A 23754-nucleotide genomic window follows, 5' to 3' on the forward strand; every position below is an offset into this window, starting at 1 on the left:
TTTACCGAAGTAAATAAACAGAAGCTTAGTAAAAATGCTGAGGACTGAACTGCAATAGGAGCAGGCAGGAGGGTTGGAGGCAGAGGCTGAAATATACCCCAAGTGCAATTCCAGTGTTTACCTCACAAATAGTAATGTAGAATCTCTTTCTAAAAACTAGCCATGGAAATGGAGGGAAAAAATGTTGTGATACAAAAATGTTTGATTTAAACATGATGATGAAATGGTAACATTGTAAAGTTAATTGATCATAACAATGAAATTTGGGTGCTGTATTAAACAGTGAACAAAGTCTGGCTTGTAGAGGAATAAAAATAATTTTTTACTACTTTGTTTGTACCTGTTTGCAGCTAAGAACCCTCACTACTTCATTCTTATTTAGCACCACCTTATATGACTTCGTGGAGTATTTCGTGAACTAAGACAAGCAAATTGTCTAATCTCATTGTATTAAATTTTATGCACATTTTGATTTTGAGGGAAAAGATTCCCCAGAGAGTTATCATTAATGGCAAGCAGTCCATTAAAGTAAAGTGTTGCTGTTGGTGATCATGTTTCATGATTGAACATTTGTGAGCTGAGTGTTCCCTTCAGGTCACAGAGTGTCAGTCATTTGTTCTTTCCAGAATGAATTGCTTACCGTATATACCCATGTATAAGCCGACCCACGTATAAGCCGAGGTGCCTAATTTCTCCCCCAAAATGGGGAAAAATTAGGCACCTGCGTATAAGCCGAGGGTTGGCTTATAACCCCTCCCCCCCCCCCGCAGGCTTACCTGACCGGGCTCCCGGCGGCTGGAAGCGGCGAATCCGGCGGGAACGGCCTTCCTGCAGCTGCAGGAGGCCCCCCCCCAGGCCGCTCCTGGCGGCGGGAAGTGGCGCGGGCCCGGTGGTGCGGCCTCCCTGCGGCTGCAGGGGGCCTCTGGAGGCTGCTCCTGGCCGGGAGAAGGCGGCGAGGGCGGCTGAGCGGCCTCCCTGTGGCCGCAGGGGGCCTCTGGAGGCCGCTCCCGGCCAGGAAAAGGCGGCGGCAGTAAGTTCCCCCCTCCCCCTCCCTCCTCCTTCCCCTCCCCCCGCGTATAAGCCGAGTTCAGCTTTTTCAGCCCTTTTTTTGGGCTGAAAAACTCGGCTTATACGCGAGTATATATGGTATATTGATATGTTTTTATTATCATGCTTTCTTCAGGAAATGAAAGAATAAACCATTCAGTGGACAATTTCTATGTTGCTTTCAAAGCAAATAAGTTGTGCATATTGTATGAACTTAGGTGTTGGTATGCAAGCGTTGGATTTAAACACTTAAAAGGTAAAGGTCCCCTGTGCAAGCACCGGGTCATTCCTGACCCATGGGGTGATGTCACATCCCGACGTTTACTAGGCAGACTTTTGTTTTTACCAGGTGATTTGCCAGTGCCTTCCCCAGTCATCTTCCCTTTACCCCCTAAATAGTAACAAAAGTATATCTTTTGCTTGTCCTCAGTGATTACCAGTATGTACTGGCAGTTTAATATTATTATGCCTCAGATACAAATTAATGTAATGTGAGCAAAAACTGAGTTAGGTTACTTTTCTTCCAATATGAAGACTAAGTGGAACCCATACATTAATTGGGTGAAAAGAGGAGAAGCCAACAAAGTGACTTTAGTAAAACTAAAAAGGCTATGCTCATTGCTGAAAATATGATATTATGGATTGGCCCAAGCGGGGGGGAAGGGGGAAATTTGTATTGGAAAAAGGAAAGTGTAAATTGTAATTATAAAGGTATGGAGATGTAAAATGACCTCTAATGCAATTAAAAATATATTTTAAAAAAAACCCTTTTCTTCCAATATACTCTTTTCAGCTCTTAAAAGGTATGGTCCCCTGTGAAAGCACCAAGTTTCCTAGGCAGACTGTGTTTTATGGGAAGGTTTGTCAGTGCCTTCCCCAGTTGTCTACACTTACCCCCAGCAAGCTGGGTACTCATTTTACCGACCTTGGACGGATGGAAGGCTGAGTCAACCTTGAGCCAGTTATCTGAAACTGACTTCCGTTGGGATTGAACTCAGGTCATGAGTAGAGCTTTGCAGTACTGCAGCTCACCACTCTGTGCCACGGGGCTCTCTTTCAACCCTCAGGCCAGAATAAATCACAAGAACTGAGTTTGGAAAAGGAATAGTCAGCATTCAAGATGATCTGATTAACTGACAGGATAAATTGCTTCTGTAGTGGACCCAAAAAAATTATGACAGAAGAAATTAATTTTGAGGAGGATTTAAATGAGGAAAGGGACTTTGATGAATAGAGCTATTTTTTTGGCATGGTATCACCAATGTCATTGTTCAAGAACTTGGATACCTACCATTTAATTACTGACCTGGATTGACTCCACATGTATCTCATGACATTCTGCATCAATACAGAACAAAAGCCCTATTTGCACATAGAGAAAACTGCAAAATTAATTTGGGGATTAGACTTGTCTTTCACCCAGTCTTCTTGCCTCCACTCATTGGATACGATATGCAAGTGATGTCTATTGGTCCCAGTAAGCCACTGTGTAGTCCCTGTAAGCTAATGTAGCTTTGAATCTGTATCAGTGATAAGCTTGTTTTGTAGCAGGCATTGTTGTGTGAAGCCCTTTTTTTCAAGGAGTAAAAGAGCTAGCAGATAAACGACGAAGAACATGGCAATGATGACGATGCAATATAAAACTTTTAAAATCCTTTGCAGAAGCCTAGGTTGACTTTAGCTCAGTCACCTTAACACAAATAAGAATCTTTAAAGTTAAAATTAATGTTAATTGTTTGAAATTTCTGTAAACTGTTAACATAAGAGCTGGAATATACTGTGCTTTGCTTAAATACAAAGAAACTGTTAATAAGTATTTTGTTTCATTTGACATTGTCTTTAGCTTTCCACATCTGCCATCACAATTTAACCTCATAATCCTTTAATCTAGGTCATATTACAGCATGATTATAAATTATTACACAATTATCTGCACACTTGCTTTTAGGCAAGACAGAACAGCATTACATAAAGGTGATTTGTAGAACCCACCTATTTTCTATATGGAATACAGCCCAATCTTCATATTCACCATGCCTATAAATCCTTAAGATACACAATTCTGACTTAATATTTGTACTTGAATATTTGCTAACCTTTAGCAAAATGAAAGGGCTGAATAAATTAAGTTCTTGGTCACTTTGGTCCCTGAAAAGGAGGGGCTGTTAATCAGTAGAGTATCTGCTTGAAATGTAGAAGTCTCTGGTTTCCATTTTTGGCATATCTGATTAGGCTGTATGTCTGGTAAAGGCTTCTCCCATGTTTTGTAAGGATAAAACAGCTCCACATATTTAAAAATGTAACAACACTCTTAACTGTTCAACTATATTCTCAGTCTACTTAGAATGGCTCTTAAAAAACTTGGTACTGATTTTTAAGAATTCATGTAGAAATATTTTCCCTGTTACATAGGGGAAGAGTCCGGTCATTTGTCATGTTTATGCTAGGAATTTTAAGTTACAAAACTGTTTTTAGTGAGCTTCCCTTAGTTTATAAAAAGAGGGGTAGGGAATCTGAGCAATATGACAGAACAAAGATGGGTGTGTTGGGTATTGGTGATCCAAGTTTGTGTGAGGGTTTGGAGGCAGTAGATTGTTGTTGAAATATTTCCAAAGCATATTTGCCTCACTCTGATATGGAACTTTCAATGATGCTATGATGCCCTGAACAGTGGCCACCATAGAAAAATTAAATCCCTTTGAAACAGATGGATAATTCAATGCACAGTTTTTGGGTGTGCTAAAATTATTAGTCCAATAAAACATTTTTCCAATAAAGCTTTGAAGTTATTTGAATGTTATATTTAAACCACACTTGGCTTAATTTTTTCCTAATCATATATTTCAGTTTAAGTATTTTTGCTCTTGGGATATAAAATTAATGGGGTACTTTTAAATTTTTCTTTACCAAATAGAAGTCAAAATAAAGATGCTAAATCAAACATGCTTTATTTTGTTTTTTTCCCTGGAAAATGCACATCACTGGACATGAGCCTCATCTGATAGTTACCTGCTGATCACCTGCTTACGGTTGAGTAGAGTTCCCAAGACAAACTTGTTTGCTGCTCCCCCCCCCCCCCATCAAGTCACAGCTAACTTATGGCAATAGGGTTTTCTAGGCAAGAGACATTCAGAGGTGGTTTGACATTGCCTGCCTCTGCATTACAGCCCTGGTAGTCCTTGGAGGTCTTCCATCCAAATACTAGCCAGGGTCGGGGCTGAGAGTGTGTGACTGGCCCAAGGTCAGTTTCCATGGCGCAAGTGGGAATTTGAACCTGGGTTTTCCGGGTCCTAGTTCGACACCTTAACTACTTCACCACGCTGGCTTTCCTATGCTGTTTGCCACTTGGGGTTTCCAAAAGGTAACTATGCCATGGTAGTTCCAGAGGCACTTCCTCCAGATGGCCCCTTCCTCACGTCCATTATCAACAGCTTGCTTGGGTGACAGCCAGAATTCCTCCTTCTCATTCACCCGGGTGCACCAAATACTGTCCAAGATGCTTCCCCAGTAATCAACCATATTCACATTAATCTGCAGAGACATGGGTTTTTCTGTGCACAAAGGCTACAATTCTTGTGCTAATGGCTTCTGTGAAGGTAGAGCAGCCATTGCAGTCATAATGGTAGTTTCAGTTTTCAGGAGATTGATCTTTTTGTGCCATTGATGGGTCAGGGTGCCATTGATGGGTCAGGGTGCAGTTGTATGTCCTTTTAACTATCTCCTCAGTGAGCCAATTAAACACTTTATGGTCCAGGTTTGTGAGCCCCACCTGGATGTGCCTGCTCAGCCACAATTAAATGAGACCGTAGGTCAGTGATGGCGAACCTTTTAGAGACCGAGTGCCCAAACTGCAACCAAAAACCCACTTATTTATTGCCGAGTGCCAATGCGGCAATTTAACCTGAATACCACCCCCAGAGGGGGCCCAGAGGGAGAGGCTAGGGTTGCCAAGTTCCTCTTCGCCATGAGTGGGAGGTTTTTGGGGTGGCGCCTGAGGAGGGCAGGGTTTGGGGAAGGACTTCAGTGCCATAGAGTCCAATTGCCAAAGTGGCAATTTTTTCCAGGGGAACTGATCTCTATTGGTTGGAGATCACCTGTAATAGCAGATCTCCAGCTAGTACCTGGAGATTGGCAACTAGTTCCTTAGTGTTTTCTCTCTACATATCAAGACAAATGGAAAGGTGTTTGGAGGATAGCTTGTGGGCACTTCAAAGGTAGAATAGGACTGCACGCCCCTCCGCCCGCACAGACCCAGAGGGTGCTGGAGAAGCCGCTGGAGGGAAAGAAGGAAGGAAGGAAAGAAGGGAAGGGAGGGGGAAAGGGAAGGAAGGGAGGGAGAGAAAGAAAGAAAAAGAGAGAGAAAGGGAGAAAGAAATGGAGCAAGGGAGAGAAAGAAAAGGAGCAAGGGAGAGAAAGAAAAGGACAGAGGGAGACAGAAAAAGAAAGAGGCCATTTATGCATGGGAGGTTTTGCCTTGGATTTGCCACTCGGTGGGGCGCGGCGGCAGGCTTGTGAGAGGCGAGCAGGGTGGGGCAGAGGGCGCCTCCTTCGCACCCACCGACCAGCCATGCCCCTCCGCCCACACAGGCCCAGAGGGCGCCGGAGAAGCCGCCAGCCATGCCGAGTGTGGGCGCTCGGCTTCTGTTCCCCGCTCTCCCACCCGCCTGGCTGGCCGCGCACGCTCCAGCGGCAGCAATGGCGGCAGCTTCTGTGGGAGAGTCCGGGGGCCACTGCCAATGATGTCGGAGGTTCCCCACCCCTGGGCTACAGCCTCCCCCATCCGGGGTGGGGAAGAGCCGGAAAGGCCAGCGGCTTGGAGGAACCGTGAGTGCCGGCAGAAAGGGCTACGCGTGCCGGAAGTGGCACCCGTGCCATAGGTTCGCCAACACGGCCCTAGGTCTTGACCAGTAGTCCAGGGCTAACCTAAGGTTGGGCTTACCTTTTTGGACTTGAAGTCATTAACTAAAATCAAGAGTACTAAAACCAACTGTGATGGTGTGGTGTGGCAGGTCAGGCCTCTGGTTTCCTGTTCTTGTACTGATCCTGGAAGTAACGCCTCTGTTAACCCAGATGACTCACTTGTATTGTAGTGTTCATCAACTGAAAATGTACTGTTGCAGGTGATGTGATAATTAGACAGTTCACACCTAATTTGTTTTAATGAAGCATTAGGAAAAACTTGTGTTTTAAGTGTGGAGGCAGGCACCCCAAGGGCTACTGAAAAGTGTTTACAGACAGCATTAATTATCTTGTAAAAGTCAGCTGGAAGCCTGGAGTGTAGGGTGAATATGGAGAATCAGTCCTGCTTTCCTGCCATCTTATACCCACAGTCCAGTGTCTCCATTGAATAAGTGTAAACAGGGTATGCATGTTAGTCACGTTGCTGGGGGACAGGTAGTAAAATGTTTCTAATTTTCACTAGTTGTTCATGGAAGGAATGTACAATTCACCAGTGGTTCAGGTGGGGCATTCCGAACCAGTGAGTTGAAGCTGGCTTAAGGCAAGAGTATTTCAGTTTTGAGCCTCTTTTGCCAGACAATAAGGCAGGATGGGCATGGAGTGTCATCAGGAGACAAACCCCAAATAAGCCAGGGTAGTGTGTTCATTCATAACATGAGACTGTGGTGAGTAACCAGCTTCATACCCTGGCTTCGGTTCCTTCATTGATGGACTGACTTAGTGTAGTGAACATTCATGGTTTTGCATTACTACTGACTACAGAAATGCCTGGCTTGACTGATGAAACCATCATTTGTTAAAGCAAATTTGAGTGGGCCTATGAGCTGAATTCTGTTTTCACAAGCTAACTACTATTGACGGAAACCATGGCTTCATGTTCTGAGTATTTTTGCTTCTCTAAGTAATAAAATGAAGTTCCAATATGATTTATATGTTTTATGTGGGTTGGGTAGAAGAGGTCGTGTATAGCTATTGATTTTTATACAGGAAAGATTGGTACAATTGTTTTTCTTAGAAACCTTTGAAGCTGAATTGGAAGCATTACATCCACCTTAGCAATTGGTTGTACTTCTCTAAGGAGGCCCATTTAAAATACTGAGAACTACAACCTTGTGCAAATTATTTTAGCTGTTTAATAACTATCAAAAGATTCATAACATGGACTGAGCTGATTTTACCACACGAGGTTATAATTTGAGCCCTGAGTTACTTTGGAGAACGGCAGATACACAAATAAAAATAAAATATATACACATAAGAATAGCTTTCTAGAACTGTTTCTGTCATGCTTCTCTATCTGATATAAATTTTCTGATTTTTTCCCCCCTTACATGGAGAATATATCAGTTACTTCTCTTGGTGGGCACTTCTTCCTGCACTAAGATTCATGGTGGTAGAGCACCACGGGTGGTTTTATGATTCTGGGGCCTTTGGCAAAAGTCCAAGAATGGCCTCCCCATCAGGGACAAGCAAGTGGTAGCCTTCACCCTGTGTCAGATAGGCAGGAGCCACTGCTGCTGCTGGAAGCCAGGTGCCTGAGCCCCAGGTGGGGTGGGTGTAAGTGATGGTGAGAGCATGTTCTTTTCCCCCCTGCTCCATTGGAGGGGTGGGACTATGGGCAGTTGGTGTCCCCCGTTGCTGGGGCAGCTGCCCCTGTTGTCTGTTGGCTAAGACTGCTCCTGAACGTAATGGTACTATAGCTGCCCTTCCTCCCATATTCATACCATATGACATATCATACAAATGCACACTTTTTTGCCCCGCTGATTTCCGTGAAAAGCAAGGTAAAAGGGGATATGTTTCATCTTGGCCTAAATAATGAATGTAAGGCCACAGAAGTACTAAAGATGGAAAAAAATGTGCTTCAATATAGACGGGGAAAGTATAGTGGAAAAAGTTTAGTCATTGCTATGTTGTAAATATAACTTTTTGGATGGTAGGCAATTGTGCTTGAGAGGAAGCAAAAGAACCACAATAATTGCATTGGCAAGTCTGTTCTTGATGTTGTGGTTGTTGGTATGGAAACATCACTGAAAGCAGTTCAGGCAAGAAATAGTCATGAAAGCAACCATGGCCTACAGTGAGGTACAAATCGAAAAGCTGAATTCAGTCATACTTTACTGTGACAATGCCTGCAATATCTCTCCCCTCCAGAATAACATTTCCTTGTTATTCTTGATGACATTGATCCTCTTTGCTGTTCCTTGGGGAACTGAGCCAGGAGGCTGTGACATCAGCTGGGCCGAGGAGGCTCTTGCTGGCTCTCCCACACTTCCTGCACCTCCAGGGCAAGAGGTGGAAGGCAGCCGGTAGCATGCAGATGGGTTGGGAGGGCAATGGACAATGGCTTGGAGGAATGCTAGTGGCAACCAGCACATGGACAGGTGGCAACAGAGAGCAGGCTAAGTGAGCTAAGCACGGGCCTTGTTGGATCAGACAGCTGTTGGGAGAACTGGGAGTGAGCCACACCAATCAGCATAACAGCAGCAGGATCTAGTGGTGACGGGACTGGGTCGCAAGCTGGGAGGAAGGCGACAGAGCCAGACATGGGATGTGGGGATGGGGCAAGGGGCAGCCAGAGATGATGCTGTGGCCCTATGGAGGGCAGCATAGGTTCATGAAAGGGTCTTTTAATGCTTCAGTCAAGCAGGAAATCTGTGGGTGGGAGCCTCCAAGGGAGGCCATTGCCTCAACAGCCTGGACCGGCCTTTGTTCCCACTCCTGAGGGTAGGGCATTGGAGGAGTCCATGGTGGCTCCACTCCCAAATAGCACTTTATTAAACTACTACTCACGCGATTGAGGAGGAGTCAGCCTGGCCACACCCAAGTAGCCCCAAGAGTGGACCAAGTGCTGGGGAGAGAAGACTCAGGGTGGTGTGAATCCCCCCTCCTCCCATTTCTGAAGCTCTTATGGAGTGTGCTACAAAAAAGGTGCTCTGGAGGGCATGCCCACCCTGGACTCTGACCCCCCCAGGAGGCAGAGTCTGACAATTATATATTCTTGCCATCACCATAGTTAATCTCTCTACCATTTTCTGTTTTGTCCTCTCCGTTTCTATCCATTTTTAAATTAATTTTTTAAATAAATTGCTGCACGTGTGTTAATGGCATTCTTGTTTTTTTTCCAATCTCATTCTTCTTACTGATTTCTTTATATCTTTGATTATTATGTATTAGCAGTGCTGATAAATGTAAAATATTTTAAATACATATTGTGTATGTCAACACTTTGCTGTTATACAGTAGTTTCTACATATAGAAAAAATCTGAACAAAATGGCCAGTGTGTTATACTCCCTAACTCCCATGATTCCCACCTCCTCCTTCCCATAGTAGCTGTTATACTGGAAGGTCAGCTTGTGTGTGTGTGTGTGTTAAGTGCCGTCAAGTCGCTTCTGACTCATGGCAACCCTATGAATGAAAGTCCTCTAAAATGTCCTATCTTTGACAGCCTTGCTCAGATCTTGCAAATTGAAGGTCAGCTTAGCAAAGGAGAAAAGAACCAATGTAAAAGTGTTTTCATCCTCAAGGAGAGGGGAAATGAAGGGGAAGGGAGGAATGGACAATATTGGGGGTGAGGAAGAAGGGGACAAGCTCCCTTCTGTTTGTCTTTGTGATTCATTGTGAATGCCAGCAGGCTCTTGCTAGATAGTGCATACTTTCAGGTTTCCTAAATATGGGCAAACACAATAATGTAAAAACATTTGGACTATAGTTGACTGAAACAACAATTTTACCACTTGTTTGATCTTTTACAGGCTCAGAACAAAGAAACCAATATCCTGGCTGCTGCAAAGGTGATTGATACTAAATCAGAAGAAGAACTAGAAGACTACATGGTTGAAATTGATATCCTAGCATCATGTGATCATCCCAATATCGTAAAACTTTTAGATGCTTTTTATTATGAAAATAATCTTTGGGTAGGTATCTGCTATTGTTCTGAGCTGTGTGGTTTAGGGAAATATTGTCAGACTGGAATGAAGAGATCCAAATTGGACTGGTGAGACTTCACTAAGTTGAGGGGAATCAATAGCCTGCTGTTGAAGAAAAATGTATTTTTAGAGATTTGCTGATTTGGATGAGCAACTTTCTTCCCTCAAACTCAGGGAAGGGTTGCTTTCTGCCAGTCTGAGTAAAGATACAGACCTTCCTCAGGATCCTTTGTTATACATATAGGACTTAGAGGAGGACTGGAAGGAGTCCGCTTCTTGCTTCATGTGGGGTTAAAACTTCCTCAATAGTTCTGAAAGAAATTTAGACCAGTTCAAGATGAGAATATTCTACACATAAGCATTAATTAGTGGTGTTCAAGCCTAAGGTCTCCCTAGAGAGGTTCTTTGTAGGGGGAAGCAAGAGTTGCAGTGGTTTTTGTGTACTCTGAGGTTATGGATAGCAAAATATCAGTCATAAATTTCTTCATTTCCATAGTAGAAATCAGTCAGAGCTAATATCATCTGTCACAGTAACAAAAAAATGAAGAAAGTAATTGATTAGACAACAATCAGGAACCTTTGCCCATATGGATAGCATAATTTTTTGATTTAGTTTATGTGCCCTGCTAGTGAACCCACACTTAATTTCAGTACTTCCATTTTTTAAACAACTGTTGTTTTTTTTTATTATTCAGATCCTGATTGAATTCTGTGCTGGTGGTGCTGTGGATGCTGTAATGTTGGGCAAGTGAAATGTTTTTCTACAATAAATTTATGCTGTGTATTACAGATTTATTTAACATGCTTACATTCTGTTTTTCCATTCTCAGAAATACAAACAATAAACCTTTAGAAAAGGATAATTAAATATAAAACTCTTAAAGCAAAAACGTTCATAACCTCTGCAGCCATCAGCTAGTCTGAACATCCTTTTCTGATGGCCAGCCCAAAACCTTCCAAAATAGATTTTAGAACCCCTCAGGTTATAAGGAAATTTGTGATCTCAGTAAGAGAGATTATTCTGGTATACTCAGACAATTGTATTAAAGGCCTTGCTCCTCATAGAGGATGGTGGATGTAATTTGAGGAGAGTCCCAGCGATCTGACCAGAAGTAGAAAGGTTTTTCTGAAAAAGGGAAACTTTCTCCTGGATTTGTTGATCTCAGGCAAAGAAGGGCTTTAAAAATCAATGTTCTAGCTACCTGTGGACTTAATTCAGAACTAGCCAAATACTGGAAGGTAAGACGATACTCATCAGAAGGCAAGCTGTCGCATTCTGTATCAGCTGTAACTTCTGAGTTATCTTCATATTATCTACATATGAAGCACATTGCATTACTTAATTCTAGAAGCTAAAATGTGTGGATTAGCAAAACAATACCCCATGTGTTTAAATGGGATGCACAACAAATGTAGATGACCAAAGGTGCTTCTAGCCATAGCAGCTACTTGTTAGGGAGCTCACAGAGGTTCTAAATCTGCCCTGGTGGGATGATGATTATTGTATTAGAAATCTCCATTCCCTGAAGAGAATTGTGACTATCAATAGCACCCTTCCAACTTGTCTGGATTCCAGTTTGTTTAACCATGTCAAATAAGGATTTGTGTTTAACAGGATACCAAACTTATATATTAGCCATTCCCACAGGGTGTGCTACAGTAGTAATGTACCATAAAACTGTACTTCTCCCAGAAGTCCAGCTTCATTTTGGGGGGCGATGACAACAATAGCTTTTCTTGTGTCTACTGTTAATGTCTAATGAACCAGTACTATTGCTGGTGGGATTGTCTTAAATAGCAACAGTACTGGCTCATACGTTATATCTCTTTTCTTGGTTCCAAAAGTATAATAAAACGAGCCATCGTGTGAATTTTAGTGTATCTATTAAGATCTGTGTGTTTAACCTTTGTTTGCTGAACTGTTTATTTTAAAAGTATGAGTCAAGACTTGTTGCAAAGATGTCTGAGTTAATGTGTTTTTCTTGTAGAACTTGAGAGGCCATTAACAGAACCACAGATCAGGGTAGTTTGCAGGCAGACGCTTGAAGCACTGCATTATCTACATGAAAATAAGATAATTCACCGTGATCTAAAAGCTGGCAATATTCTTTTCACATTAGATGGAGACATAAAATTAGGTGAGTATTGTACGAGGTACTCATCCTCTATCTCTGTCTTGAATTGTACCAGTGTAAAAAGACACCTCCTGGTTTATAGTATTTCTTGGCAGTACTTGCATATCATGCTGCCTAACTGACATAGGTAAGTTTTGTTAACCTGGAAAATAAGTAACTTAAGTAATGAGCAAACTTGTGTTAGACTCCAAAGAAAACAGGGAAGGTCCTGTGTCAATATTTGTGATTGTTTAAATGTGTGCTGAAAACTGGCAAGTGATAAAGCTTTTGGTGCATACATAGATGAAACCTTTAAGTAGCTATAATGGACTGGATAAAGAAAGGATCTAGTTCACTATTCTAAACCAAACAACTACTTGGGGAAGATTGCCAGCAGCCACTGGTTTTAATCTCCTAAAATTTGGCACTCAATTTAGTCCTAATGGTGTGGCACGAGTACTGAATCCAGTCAAGTCCAAAAATGCCTTGTTCAAGAAATTTCATGGGACTGATTGGTGGTATGGTTAATTTTCATATGAATCACCATGATATCTGCCCATCATATGTTGGTTTAACCACTGAGAAGCAGCACCCACTCTACAGAGAGAGAGAGCGTATGAGTGGGCTGTCCTTATCTTGGAGATGAATGATACTGTGACTGTCATGGCATGAGATCTATATTAGATCTATTTGTGTTGGTTTAATCTGCTTACATTGCCGGTATTATTTACTTGGTAGTGTATTTAGTAGGCAGGTTATGCACTGTACATAGGTGCAGTTCCTTCATTTTAAGGAATAAGACAAGCCTGAGTTTCAGCATTCCGAATGTTGAGCAGGTTCTCTGGAGAGGTAGCACAGACGCTTTAAAATTAATATCTATTGGATCTGATCATGTGCCTTTGCTTGCTGTGTGTCTCTTTGGACCAAAGCAGGCTCCTAAGATTCTTATACTTAAGACTTCTCTTTTCATCTTCAGAATAAAGGGATGAAAGTCGCTTGCATTTTTTTGTGTTTGTGCTTAGAACTTCAGAACAGGATCTGTCTTTGCCTTGCTTTTTTTGAGTTGCTGCTGTTACAAAGTCTGAAGAACTAGGGCTGCTTCTGATTATTGTGTTAATGCTACTGTAAGAAAAATCTATGCCAATTTGTGGATTGTGAAGAATGGATATATGGGGTTTCTCGGTTTGAAAGAAGATATGTTTAAACTTCAAAAGAGACTATACTGCTTCCTTTAATTTCGTCCCACAGTATTAGGCAGAATATCCAAGAGTAAGATTTCAGTAGTTAAGGCAATCAAACATTGACTTCCTAAACGGTTTTACAGTCATTTATTAGAGGTGACCCAGTTGATTTCCTGAAAATTTCTGTCATTCTCCCCCTGCCCCCCACCCAGACACAACAGGAGAAGTGAAGGAGGGATGCAAAGCGAAGAAGCCACCCCTGGGCTTGGCATGCTGGCATTGTCCAGGCTGGAGGCTTCTCCCTGCTGTCAGCATAGGTGGCAGGAGAGCCTGCCCCATAGCTGGAAAATGGTGGGCAGGCATGCTCCTAGACTTTTGCAGGGCTTGGGTGTTGCAGTAGCTGTTTCCTCCCCTGCCGCTGGCTTTTTATTTATTTTTTAAATTAGCAGTTTGAAGAGCATTATATTGATATGTGTACCAGGTTCTCTGGATTCCTAGCTTTCATTTTTTTAAAAATTTCTCCAGCTCCTTCCATTGCAGCACTATAAAGGAAGAGTGTTGATCAGGCTGATCCCTTCCACCCTTGCTTTAGTTGACTTCTCAACAGCTTTGATCATGTGTATCTCCTGGAACAAAATTTGATAAGGTTGTTTGGGGTTTATTTTCTTTTTGGTTAGCTTTCAAAGTCAAGGTTTTTAGACACCTGAGGGAGTCCCTCAAGAAGATGGGAAATCTTTCCTTGTTTTTGTGTGGTTGAAAGAGGAGCCAGATGTAGTGATGATGATAAAAAAGTACCCAGCATTCTGTCGTGTTCTAGTGTGCTCAAGAAACTGAATCCAAGATGTGCATAAACACTTTTGTGAACCCCCTATTCAAGAGTTTGAGTTATGCCCATATTTTGCCTCTCCCTTTCAGAATGATAAGTACACTTTTATAGAGTACAGCTCACTGAAAGCAGCACATGTCTCTTAAGTCTGTTCTTAAGATAGGATCTACAGGCTTGGGTTTCCTTGATAGTCAGCCAAAATTTGTGGTCACTTCTAACCTTGACCCTTCATTGACTGTGAAGGGAAAGGGTCCCCCTCTGACATTTTGCTAGGCTGCAGAGACAACTTGGAAGCAGTAGGGAGTCTTGGTTCTTCAGAATGTCTCCAAAGTTCTGTACAACTGTAGGAATTAGTTATCCTGCCTTTACCCCTACCAGGAGAAGGCTTTCTACAGCAGACTAGGATCTTCTGAGGTTGTCATAAGACAGCTAGTCTTTACTACTTTGGAGTGCCTCCAGAGCTCAGTATAGGGTTGGAGATGAGCCTGCACTGCTCTCATCCTGCATTTGTATGCTTCCTAGGTTAAAAGATCCTTGTGCTACTTCTGAGTGGATGAGTGTTCCTGCTTAAGCAATTAAAAAGAGGTTATACATATCATAAATGTCTGTCTTGAGACTGTATTGTTAAGCATATGAGGAATCGAGGGTTTTTTTAATGAACATATTGGGAAATGTTTCTCTGTTCCAGTAATGTAGCTCAGGAGGTGGTAATGGAAAACAATTTTTTTTTTAATTTGGGGAAATGGCATGGTGTCAAAGTAATATCTTGGTATTAACATATTATTCTTAACTAGTATTTTTTTCTGATTTCTCTGAAGCGGATTTTGGAGTGTCTGCTAAAAATACAAGGACAATTCAGAGACGGGATTCTTTCATTGGTACCCCATATTGGTAAGAATGAAACTTCATAGTTGTTTCACAGTGAACTATTTAATACTGTGTCTTTTTTTACAAGATCAACTACAATAAGCAAACTGAATATGTCTGAGAACACTTAAAAGTTTTATTCTCTGAATGTGTGTAGCACCTAGTTGTTTCAAATGTCGCAGAGCAGACCTTAACAATCCTATGTAATATTTGGTTTTCTTTTTCTTTTTTTTCACCTTAGGATGGCTCCTGAAGTGGTAATGTGTGAGACATCAAAAGATAGACCTTATGATTATAAGGCTGATGTTTGGTCTTTAGGCATCACCTTAATAGAAATGGCTGAAATAGAACCTCCTCACCATGAACTGAACCCTATGCGTGTTCTGCTGAAAATTGCAAAGTCGGAACCTCCTTCTTTGGCACAACCTTCAAAATGGTTAATTTACTATTTTTAAACTTTTTAATTGAGTTGGACCAGTTAGCAAAGCAGCATATGCTGTAAATAACAGAGTTTGAACATATTTTTTTCCTGAAGAAGACAAATAGTCATATGAAACTTTGTTATAGTTAAAGGTATATTTTTCACTTGTGTAGAAGTGAAAACTGGCAGGTGTGGTGATAGAGAGGGGAGAAAGAGAGGGGAGAAAAAGATGCATCTGCTGCAGTAGCAGCTTACATTGAAGCTAAAGTTACTCTGTCCTTCTCTCACCTCTTTTTCCCCATCTTTCTTCCCTTTAAAAAGAAGCCCAACCAAACATAAAGAGAACAGTAATAGTGATAATGATTAGTATCCACCTTGTATCTTCACATGCCTTTATGAACCCTGGCTCACCAGTGTGAGATCACTCATCTAAGCTTTCAATTAACTCTGCACACTGCAGAAAGGATCTAGTTGTCACAAGCTGGGAACATGGTTTTCTGACTTTAACTATGGAAACAAAATAGTACAAAGTCAAATGCATCTGTCTTCATACCATGATATACAATATAATTACTATCCTACAGGACAGTAGATACTCTTGGCAAAAGGTAGAACTTTTTTGTTTTGAAACATAATTAGATATATTTGTCATTTTTTCCCTTTAAGTAATCTGAGAAGCCCCACTGAACATTGCCTTTGTTCATTCTTCTTGCCCTGTTTTTGTGCTGGCAGGTCAGTTATGACAAACCCAGACAGAGGAACAAAATGCCTTTATTCAGTTTGCGTGTAGCTGTGGTAGATTTAAGTTTCTTTCATGCAGGTCAGCTGACTTTAAAGACTTCTTAAAGAAATGTTTGGAGAAGAATGTAGATGCCAGATGGGGCACTGCTGAACTTCTACAGGTAAGAAGAATGAAATGTCTTTTATGTTCATTTCTTGAGCTGCTACTCATAATGCATTAATTATACTAATAAATTCAACTGAATGAAATGTTATATGTTTAAACTACCATTGGGCATGGCTTAGTCAGTAGGTGAGCTGCTACAACATTTATGTATCTACAATATGTAAATACTTGTACCTAGTTATGTACAGATTTGCTGTTTCTCATTGCATGTGAAGTATACAGTCAGGATCCAGCCAAGGGAGAGGCTGTGGCTCAGTGGTAGAGAATCTGCTTGGCATGCAAAAGGTCCCAGCTTCAATCCCTGGTGTCTCCAGCTAAAAGGAACTAATAATAGGTGATGTGAAAGACCCCTCTGCCTGAGACTCTGGAGACTTCCAGTCTGAATAGACATTACTGACCTTGTTGGACCAGTTTTCTGATTCAGTACAAGGCAGCTTCATATGTTCATCCAAAAGAGTGCCATAAACCTTCGTTCAAAAAGCAGCTTGGCAACTAAGCATGAGGGAGTTCTCATAGAGGACACAGGGGTGTGGCAACCTATGCTTTCCCCCAGCCTTATTTCCAAACACCTTTCTGAATGTGAGTTTTCAAATATCTTGCCCGGGGTGTGGTGGGGGCTGAAAATAAATCACCGGAAAAAAATCTTGGGCATACACGTGCCACTGGGGATCCCAAACCTTGTTGCTGACATGTTGAGAAGCTTTAATGCACACCTATCTGCCTTTTACTTGTTTTTGTTGTGAGCCAGCTTGAGCAGTGGCACATACACTTGCTAAATAAAGAAATACTACCATTTTGAAGAGCCAACAGAAGAAAATGTGGTGGGGTGGATAAACAGTTCTACACAGAAGTACCATTTTATTCACTTACTCCCAGGAAAGTGTTCTTAAGATTCCAGCCTAAATGTCCTTTAATTTCAAGATTATAGTATTGTAATGTGTGCTCCATGGGGCTATCCTTGAAGACTGCTTGGAAACTTCAGCTGGTACAGAATGCTGTGGCTTGCCTGCCAGTTGGAGCCAGTAAGAATACTTACATTGCGCTGATTTTGTGAGCACTGCACTATTTGTTCATTTCCAAGCACAGTTCAAGGTGTTCTTACCTTTAAAGGTCTTCATAGCCTGGGGCCTTCATATCTCCAAGATCACCTTTTCCTGTATACTCCCCAGTGGCAATTGCAGTCTACCAATCAAGGCTTACTTTGGTACCATCCTTCAGGCAAGGTTGAAGTTCAGCTGCTTGAGCAGGGTCTTTTCTGTGGCAGCACCAGTACTGTGGAATGACCTTCCTGGTGTTTGGGCGGGGAGGGCTCCTGCTTTGGCTTTCCAGAACTGTTGTTGGGCTGAACTGTTTATTTCAGCATAGCTCCCACTTTTGTCCCTGATGGGGCCTCCAAGCAACTTAAACAATTGAAAAGTACAATATAAACCAACAAAGTAACAAGCTACATCTTGGGCCAGTTTGGATCCAGCGAGTCAATTAATTCAAAGCCCACAGTTTGAGAGCCAAGGACCAAGAGCCTGTTGGCTTGTGCTGAATGCTCCTGCCTCTAGCCATGCCTGTGCTTTACACTTGTAACTGTAAGGGAAAACAAAAGCGCATCTAAAACATCATACGGTTGGCAGAGATATTGCTGTTTAAAATGGCTTTAAATGTAACTTGATTAAATTTACATTTAAGATCATCTTATTTATGGTTCTTAGTCTGATTTAATTCTGGTTTATGTGTTAGAGTTGTTGTTTGTATGCTTCTATTAAGCTGTAACTGCCACAGGTCCTCCAGGGGAGAGGTGGCTTAGACAGGTTTTAAATAAACTTAATACATGTTTGTGTTGAGATTTTGTTCTCTTTTTTTTTAACCAGCATCCGTTTGTTACGGTCACTTCCAATAAACCAGTCCGAGAGCTGATTGCAGAAGCTAAAGCTGAGGTTACGGAAGAAGTTGAGGATGGAAAAGATGAAGATGAAGAGGAGGAATCTGAAAATTCTTTGGTACTTTAAAATATATACTTTTTAAAGTATATAAGTATGTTTTAATCTAGATCACAGACGAAGGCAGTAAATTCTACTGATTTCCATTGACCAAACTTCTCTGTAAATTAGCTAAGGACTTAACTTCAGTTGCGTTCATGAAACTTTCTGAAATGCCTTTTGTTAGGTAGCACACATTTTGGTTAAGATATAGAAGTAAAAGGCAAAAAAAGTACCAGATTTAAGTTTCTCTAGAGAATATGCTTTAAACTATATGAAATATATTCTGTAACCTTCTGGTAACACCTATCTTTCAGATTATAATACATGAAAATAAACCAAAATATTAGGTTGGATCCAAAGTACTTTTGACTTGAGAAATGTGCACTTTAACACATTGATGGATTATTTTTATTGGTGAGGTAAATCATGATAGTAGCCAAGTAAAAAGCATTGCTACCTTTTCCTGTGATTAGAAAGCTACCTTTTTATATTCAAGAAATGCGACCGTATGAAGTAGTGACATGAAACTTTTACAAGATGCTCTAACATTTACTTAACTTCTGTGGCCCATTTGAAAAAGAATGACTCTCAAGATGAGTTTATTTGGTATTGGTAAAGTATTTAGAGCTTAGCATCATAAATGTTTAATAATAACTTTGCTCAGACAGTTATAAAAGTTAATATCGTTGATGCTTTGTAACTTGAAGAAACTAATCAATTTTTCAATTCACATTTTAGCAGTTACCTGCAAATAAGCGAGCCTCATCTGACCTCAGTATTGCTAGCTCAGAAGAGGATAAGCTGTCGCAGAATACCTGTCTTCTGGAGTCTGTTTCTGAAAAAACTGAACAAGCGTCTGCTGTAGAGACCAGTACTGATATACCTGTAGATGAAAAAATGATGGTTGAGTCCAACAGAATTGAAATTGAAAAATCCAATGGAAGCATATCTGATTCTACCCAAGAAAATACTGAAAAGCTGCAGAATGGATCCATTTTACTGGGAGAAGACGCAGAAGCTAAGAAAAATAGAGTTCAAAATACAGTGTTGATAGAAGATTTTGCATCTCAGAACAAAGGAAAAGAAATGGATGTGCTGGTAACAGAAACAAATGTTGACCCCAAGAAAGAAAATGACTTTGCAAATGAATCAATGACTGAAAGCACACAAAAGATATCACCTGAACCTGAAAGCAGCGATGCAGATGTTACAGAAGCAATACCTAAAGAGGCTGAGAAGGGAGAAGAAAAATGTGGTGATACAAACCTTCAAGAAAATGAAGCAGGGAAAGAAATAAAAATAGAAGGAACTGAAGAAGTTAAGGAGTTGCAAGATAGCACATGTGAAAAGAGTGACCAGAGAGAATCTGAAGTTAATAGAAATGAAGTTATTATAGGTACTGATGAGTTTCTTGTGAAAGATACAGTTGATCCAGATGAGAGAGTACAGGAGCAAGTGAAAGCGGATAGCAGCAGTGCTCCAGAGAGTGAGAGTGCTGAGAGATCTTTGAACAGTGATGTAGATGAGATGCTTGAAAGTGTACAGAAGTCAACAGAGGATATTGCTGAGGAAGTTCAGGAAAAAGGTTCCTCTGAACCAACTCCTGTTAAAGATGAAGGCCAAGTAGTCAATTCTGTTCAGCAGCTAGTTGAGAGAAGTATGGAGAAGGCAACGGAAGTAAAGGAAACAGACGTCAAAGTTTCATCAGGAATGGAAGACAAGGAGCAGAAGTCTGTAGAATGTGACACTCAGCATGTTGAGGAGAAAAGCACAACTGAGGAAAGCAACATTGGTCACCAAACTGAAGAACCTGAACGTAAATTAGAAAGAGCTGAGGAAAACCACAAGGCTATCATTCAGATAGACACAGATCTTCCAGTGGTTTCCAGTGATGTGAAATCTGATACAGTCATCAAACAGCCACATGCGAACGAGTTCTCTCCAGTACCCAATATTAGCATTAGTTGTGTTGAAAATGAAGGGAAAGATAAATTAGGCATTCAGAGTAGTGTTGAAAACTCTAAAGAAAACGATGCCGATTCAGGCACTGGTTCCACAGCTGACAACAGCAGCATTGATTTGAACTTGTCAATTTCCAGCTTCCTCACTAAAAACAAGGATAGTGGTTCAATGTCTTTACAAGTAAGAGTCAGTAATCTTGTTTTTTTTTAAATATGCATAATTTAAAACGTGTGTGTGTGTGTGTGTGTGTGTGTGTATTCATGATCAAGTGGGGGGAAATGATACATAACTTTGTTGCTGAATACACTTCCATATTCCTAACCTTTCAATTGTTGATGTACAGTGTCTTGATATTTATTCTGAAGGTATTTGTATACTACCCTTTGAGTGCAATCCTAAGGGGAGGTAGTTGGAGCAGGCCCAGGGACAGCACAGCCGCTCTGCTTCCTGAGCAGCTTGCTGCCTTGGCTCAGCAAGCCGAAAATTTTTAAAAACCCAAATCTCGTGAAACTGTTCCATTGAGTTTCACGAAGCACGCTTTCAAAAGTTTGTGCTTGTAAAAGGAGGCGTTCCTAAGCCAAAAAGACTCAGGGAGCTGACTAAAATCAGCCCTGCCCCTGGGAATGCCCCCGTTGGCACGGGTGGGAGCCCTTGTGCTAGGGAAACGCAGCTGGCGAGGCTGCGCCGGCACCCCATGGCTTGTGGTGTACTGCTCCCCAGAGCTAGCATAAGTGGCCCTGTGCCTGCGTTAGTGCCAGTTTAGCCAGTGCAAGTGGCACTAACACCAGTGCAGTGGTCATATTGGCTCCAGGCCCTTTCGTGCCCTCCCCCTTTAGGATTGGGCTTACCGTATTGATGAATTGAACAATTAAATGTGGATGCTTTGAACTATGGTAGAACAAGTCCAGGCACAAACAAAAGAGGCCTAATGGAGATTAACTGTTTAAGATCAATACTTCAGTTTATCTTGTAAAAAGAAGTTAAATTAAGGGCTTCAGGCTGTGATATAATTTATAATTCTGTTATTACTTAGAAATGTAATTTTACAAATTTACATGCATTTCACAATGAACAACTAGAACAATGCATCGTGTTTTATTCAGGAAACTAAAAGACACAAGAAAACTTTAAAGAAAACACGCAAATTTATTGTTGATGGAGTAGAAGTAAGTGTGACCACTTCTAAAATAGTCACTGAGAGCGATTCCAAAAGTGAAGAAATGCGGTATCTTCGGTAAGTTTGGAAATTTCCATTTCAGTAGAGAAAATTTATTTCACTGAGTTATAGCAAAAAAAAATGTTTTAAATAGTTTTCTCTATTTTTTAAGAAAGGAAAGCTTTGTTTAAATAAACATAAAACAATGCATATGATGGCCCTGATTGGGCAGAAAGGCAGCATGCACATCTTGAACTTAAATGAATAAAAAATAACCATAAAACACAAATTCTGACTATACTGATCATGACTTCAATCTGTTTCCCTGTTTGCTTCTTTGTCCCTTACGATACCACTCCCCTTTTCATGCCTATCAGGCGGCAGGAACTGCGGGAATTGCGACTTCTCCAAAAAGAAGAGCAGCGAGCTCAGCAGCAGCTCAGTAATAAACTGTTACAACAACGAGAACAGCTGTTCAGGCGCTTTGAACAGGAAATGACAGTAAGAATCATATTTTTTCCTGCTAGCATATATTTTGTTGGCTCCTCATTTTGAGGGCATTTAATGAAAATATAGGAGCCCCGTGGCGCAAAGTGGTAAGCTGCAGTACTGTAGTCAAAAGCTCTGCTCACGACCTAAGTTCGATCCCGACGAAAGTCGGTTTCAGGTAGCCGGATCAAGGTTGACTCAGCCTTCCATCCTTCTTCCGAGGTCGGTAAAAGGAGTACCCAGCTTGCTGGGGGTAAAGGGAAGACTGGGGAAGGCACAGGCAAACCACCCCGCAAACAAAGGCTGCCTTGGAAACGTCTGGATGTAACATCATCCCATGAGTCAGGAATGACCTGGTGCTTGCGCAGGGGACCTTTACCTTTTTAATGATCTTATAGCGCTATGTCAAATTTTCACACTCGAATATTTTTGAGGGGAGGATTAGGATTTCAAGGAATGGGGAAATCCCTTTAAAATCCTGCTTAGTGGTATTTTAGGTGAATGCCATTTCAAAGCCTTACTATGCTGGTGTTTCGGTACCATTTTAATTGTTCTTCACATAGTTCTCGCCAAGGATCCTCTGACAGCAGAGATTAGGACTCCCAATAATGGGTTTAAATTGCAGTTGGAGAGGTACCAGCTGGATATTAGGAAAAACCTTTTTACAGTAAGAGTTGTTCAACAGTGGAATTGTCTACCTAAAGAGGTGGTGAGCTCCCCCTCACTGGTCGTCTTAAGAAGAGGCTGGGAAAACACTTGTCAGAGGTGCTCTAGGCTGATCCTGCATTAAGCAGGGGGTTGTACTAGATGGCCTGTATGGCCCCTTCCAATTCTGTGATTCTATACAGAGACTGTAGTGATGTCATGGTGCCACGACCAATCAGGTTTGGCTCCTTGAAGGTACCATCAATGTCATGGTGCTACTGACCTGTCAGGTTTGGCTACTTGAAAGTACCATCAATGGTAAAGGAGGCCTTCACTCTAAAGCAGAGTGGGTGGAGGGCTTGTGTGCCTGTTACAGAAGGAACCAGTGCTGTCACTCCTTGTCTTATTGTACTGGCAATTTTATTGCCCATCAGTACTGCAAGTTCAGCACTGTTCTAGTCAGTGACCAGATGAGGATTTGCATTCAGGCATTTGGCCTTTAGCTGGCTGATCCTGAGAATACTTGATGTGGCCACTTATGGACAAATTAGTGTTGAAATTCAGTTCTTGCTGGCCTTATCATACCAAGTATAGCTTTGCATGTCATCCCATGTACTTTGGGTATGGCTTATTTATCAAAAACATCAACTTCCCTGGCTGCAGAAATAGTAACACTGTGTAGATGCCGACTGTCAACAATGGTTGAGGTGAAGAAGTTTTGCCCTTATTTCATAACGTGAAATTGTCCTGTTACAGCATGGGCATAAGTACAGGTGCCAGGCTGTGGCTAGCAGTTGGAAGACTCCACGTTGGTCCCTTGCAGATAATACATTCATTTTCAGTATATTGCTGTACCAAGGATTATGGCATTATCTCATACCTTGGCTTCCTGCTAATGGCAGAAACATTCCAAAGTAGTATAAACTCTCCCAAAACAAACTGGGGCTAGATTCTAGTAGGCAACAAGGGGCTTTGCCTTTCCATTCCCTGTTGTGTCCCATTGCTGTCCAGTGGTGCTTTGGATCCTGACCTATATGCAGTTCTTTCCTTCTGGCAGTATAAATAATAGAGCCACAGTTACGTGAAAAAGAATTTTGTGTGCTCATTCACGGGAGGCTGAGGAATGCCCTCTTCTACCAGGTCACATAAAATACAAATACCAGTAAATATACCCATAGTAAATTGGATAGGATGTGTTCTCTTCTGCAGCTAATTTTAGATTACCTGTAATGTACATATTCTGGAGAAAAACAATCTCTTACAATATTAGACC

The 23754-nt window shown here is 41.5% G+C and overlaps 1 protein-coding gene across 1 annotated transcript in view; it reads left to right on the forward strand.

Annotated features, from left to right (window-relative positions):
- Positions 1-23754, forward strand: part of SLK (STE20 like kinase) — a 51827-nt gene that overhangs the window by 5974 nt on the left and 22099 nt on the right. The window contains exons 2-11 of the mRNA XM_056849580.1: positions 9764-9928; positions 10636-10684; positions 11929-12078; positions 14880-14952; positions 15170-15364; positions 16170-16251; positions 18119-18247; positions 18968-20371; positions 21295-21425; positions 21725-21848. Coding sequence (XP_056705558.1) covers positions 9764-9928; positions 10636-10684; positions 11929-12078; positions 14880-14952; positions 15170-15364; positions 16170-16251; positions 18119-18247; positions 18968-20371; positions 21295-21425; positions 21725-21848 — 2502 coding nt within the window. The remainder of the gene's footprint in view (positions 1-9763; positions 9929-10635; positions 10685-11928; positions 12079-14879; positions 14953-15169; positions 15365-16169; positions 16252-18118; positions 18248-18967; positions 20372-21294; positions 21426-21724; positions 21849-23754) is intronic.

The sequence above is a fragment of the Euleptes europaea genome, chromosome 5, assembly GCF_029931775.1.
Source record: "Euleptes europaea isolate rEulEur1 chromosome 5, rEulEur1.hap1, whole genome shotgun sequence".
Taxonomy (NCBI): domain Eukaryota; kingdom Metazoa; phylum Chordata; class Lepidosauria; order Squamata; family Sphaerodactylidae; genus Euleptes; species Euleptes europaea.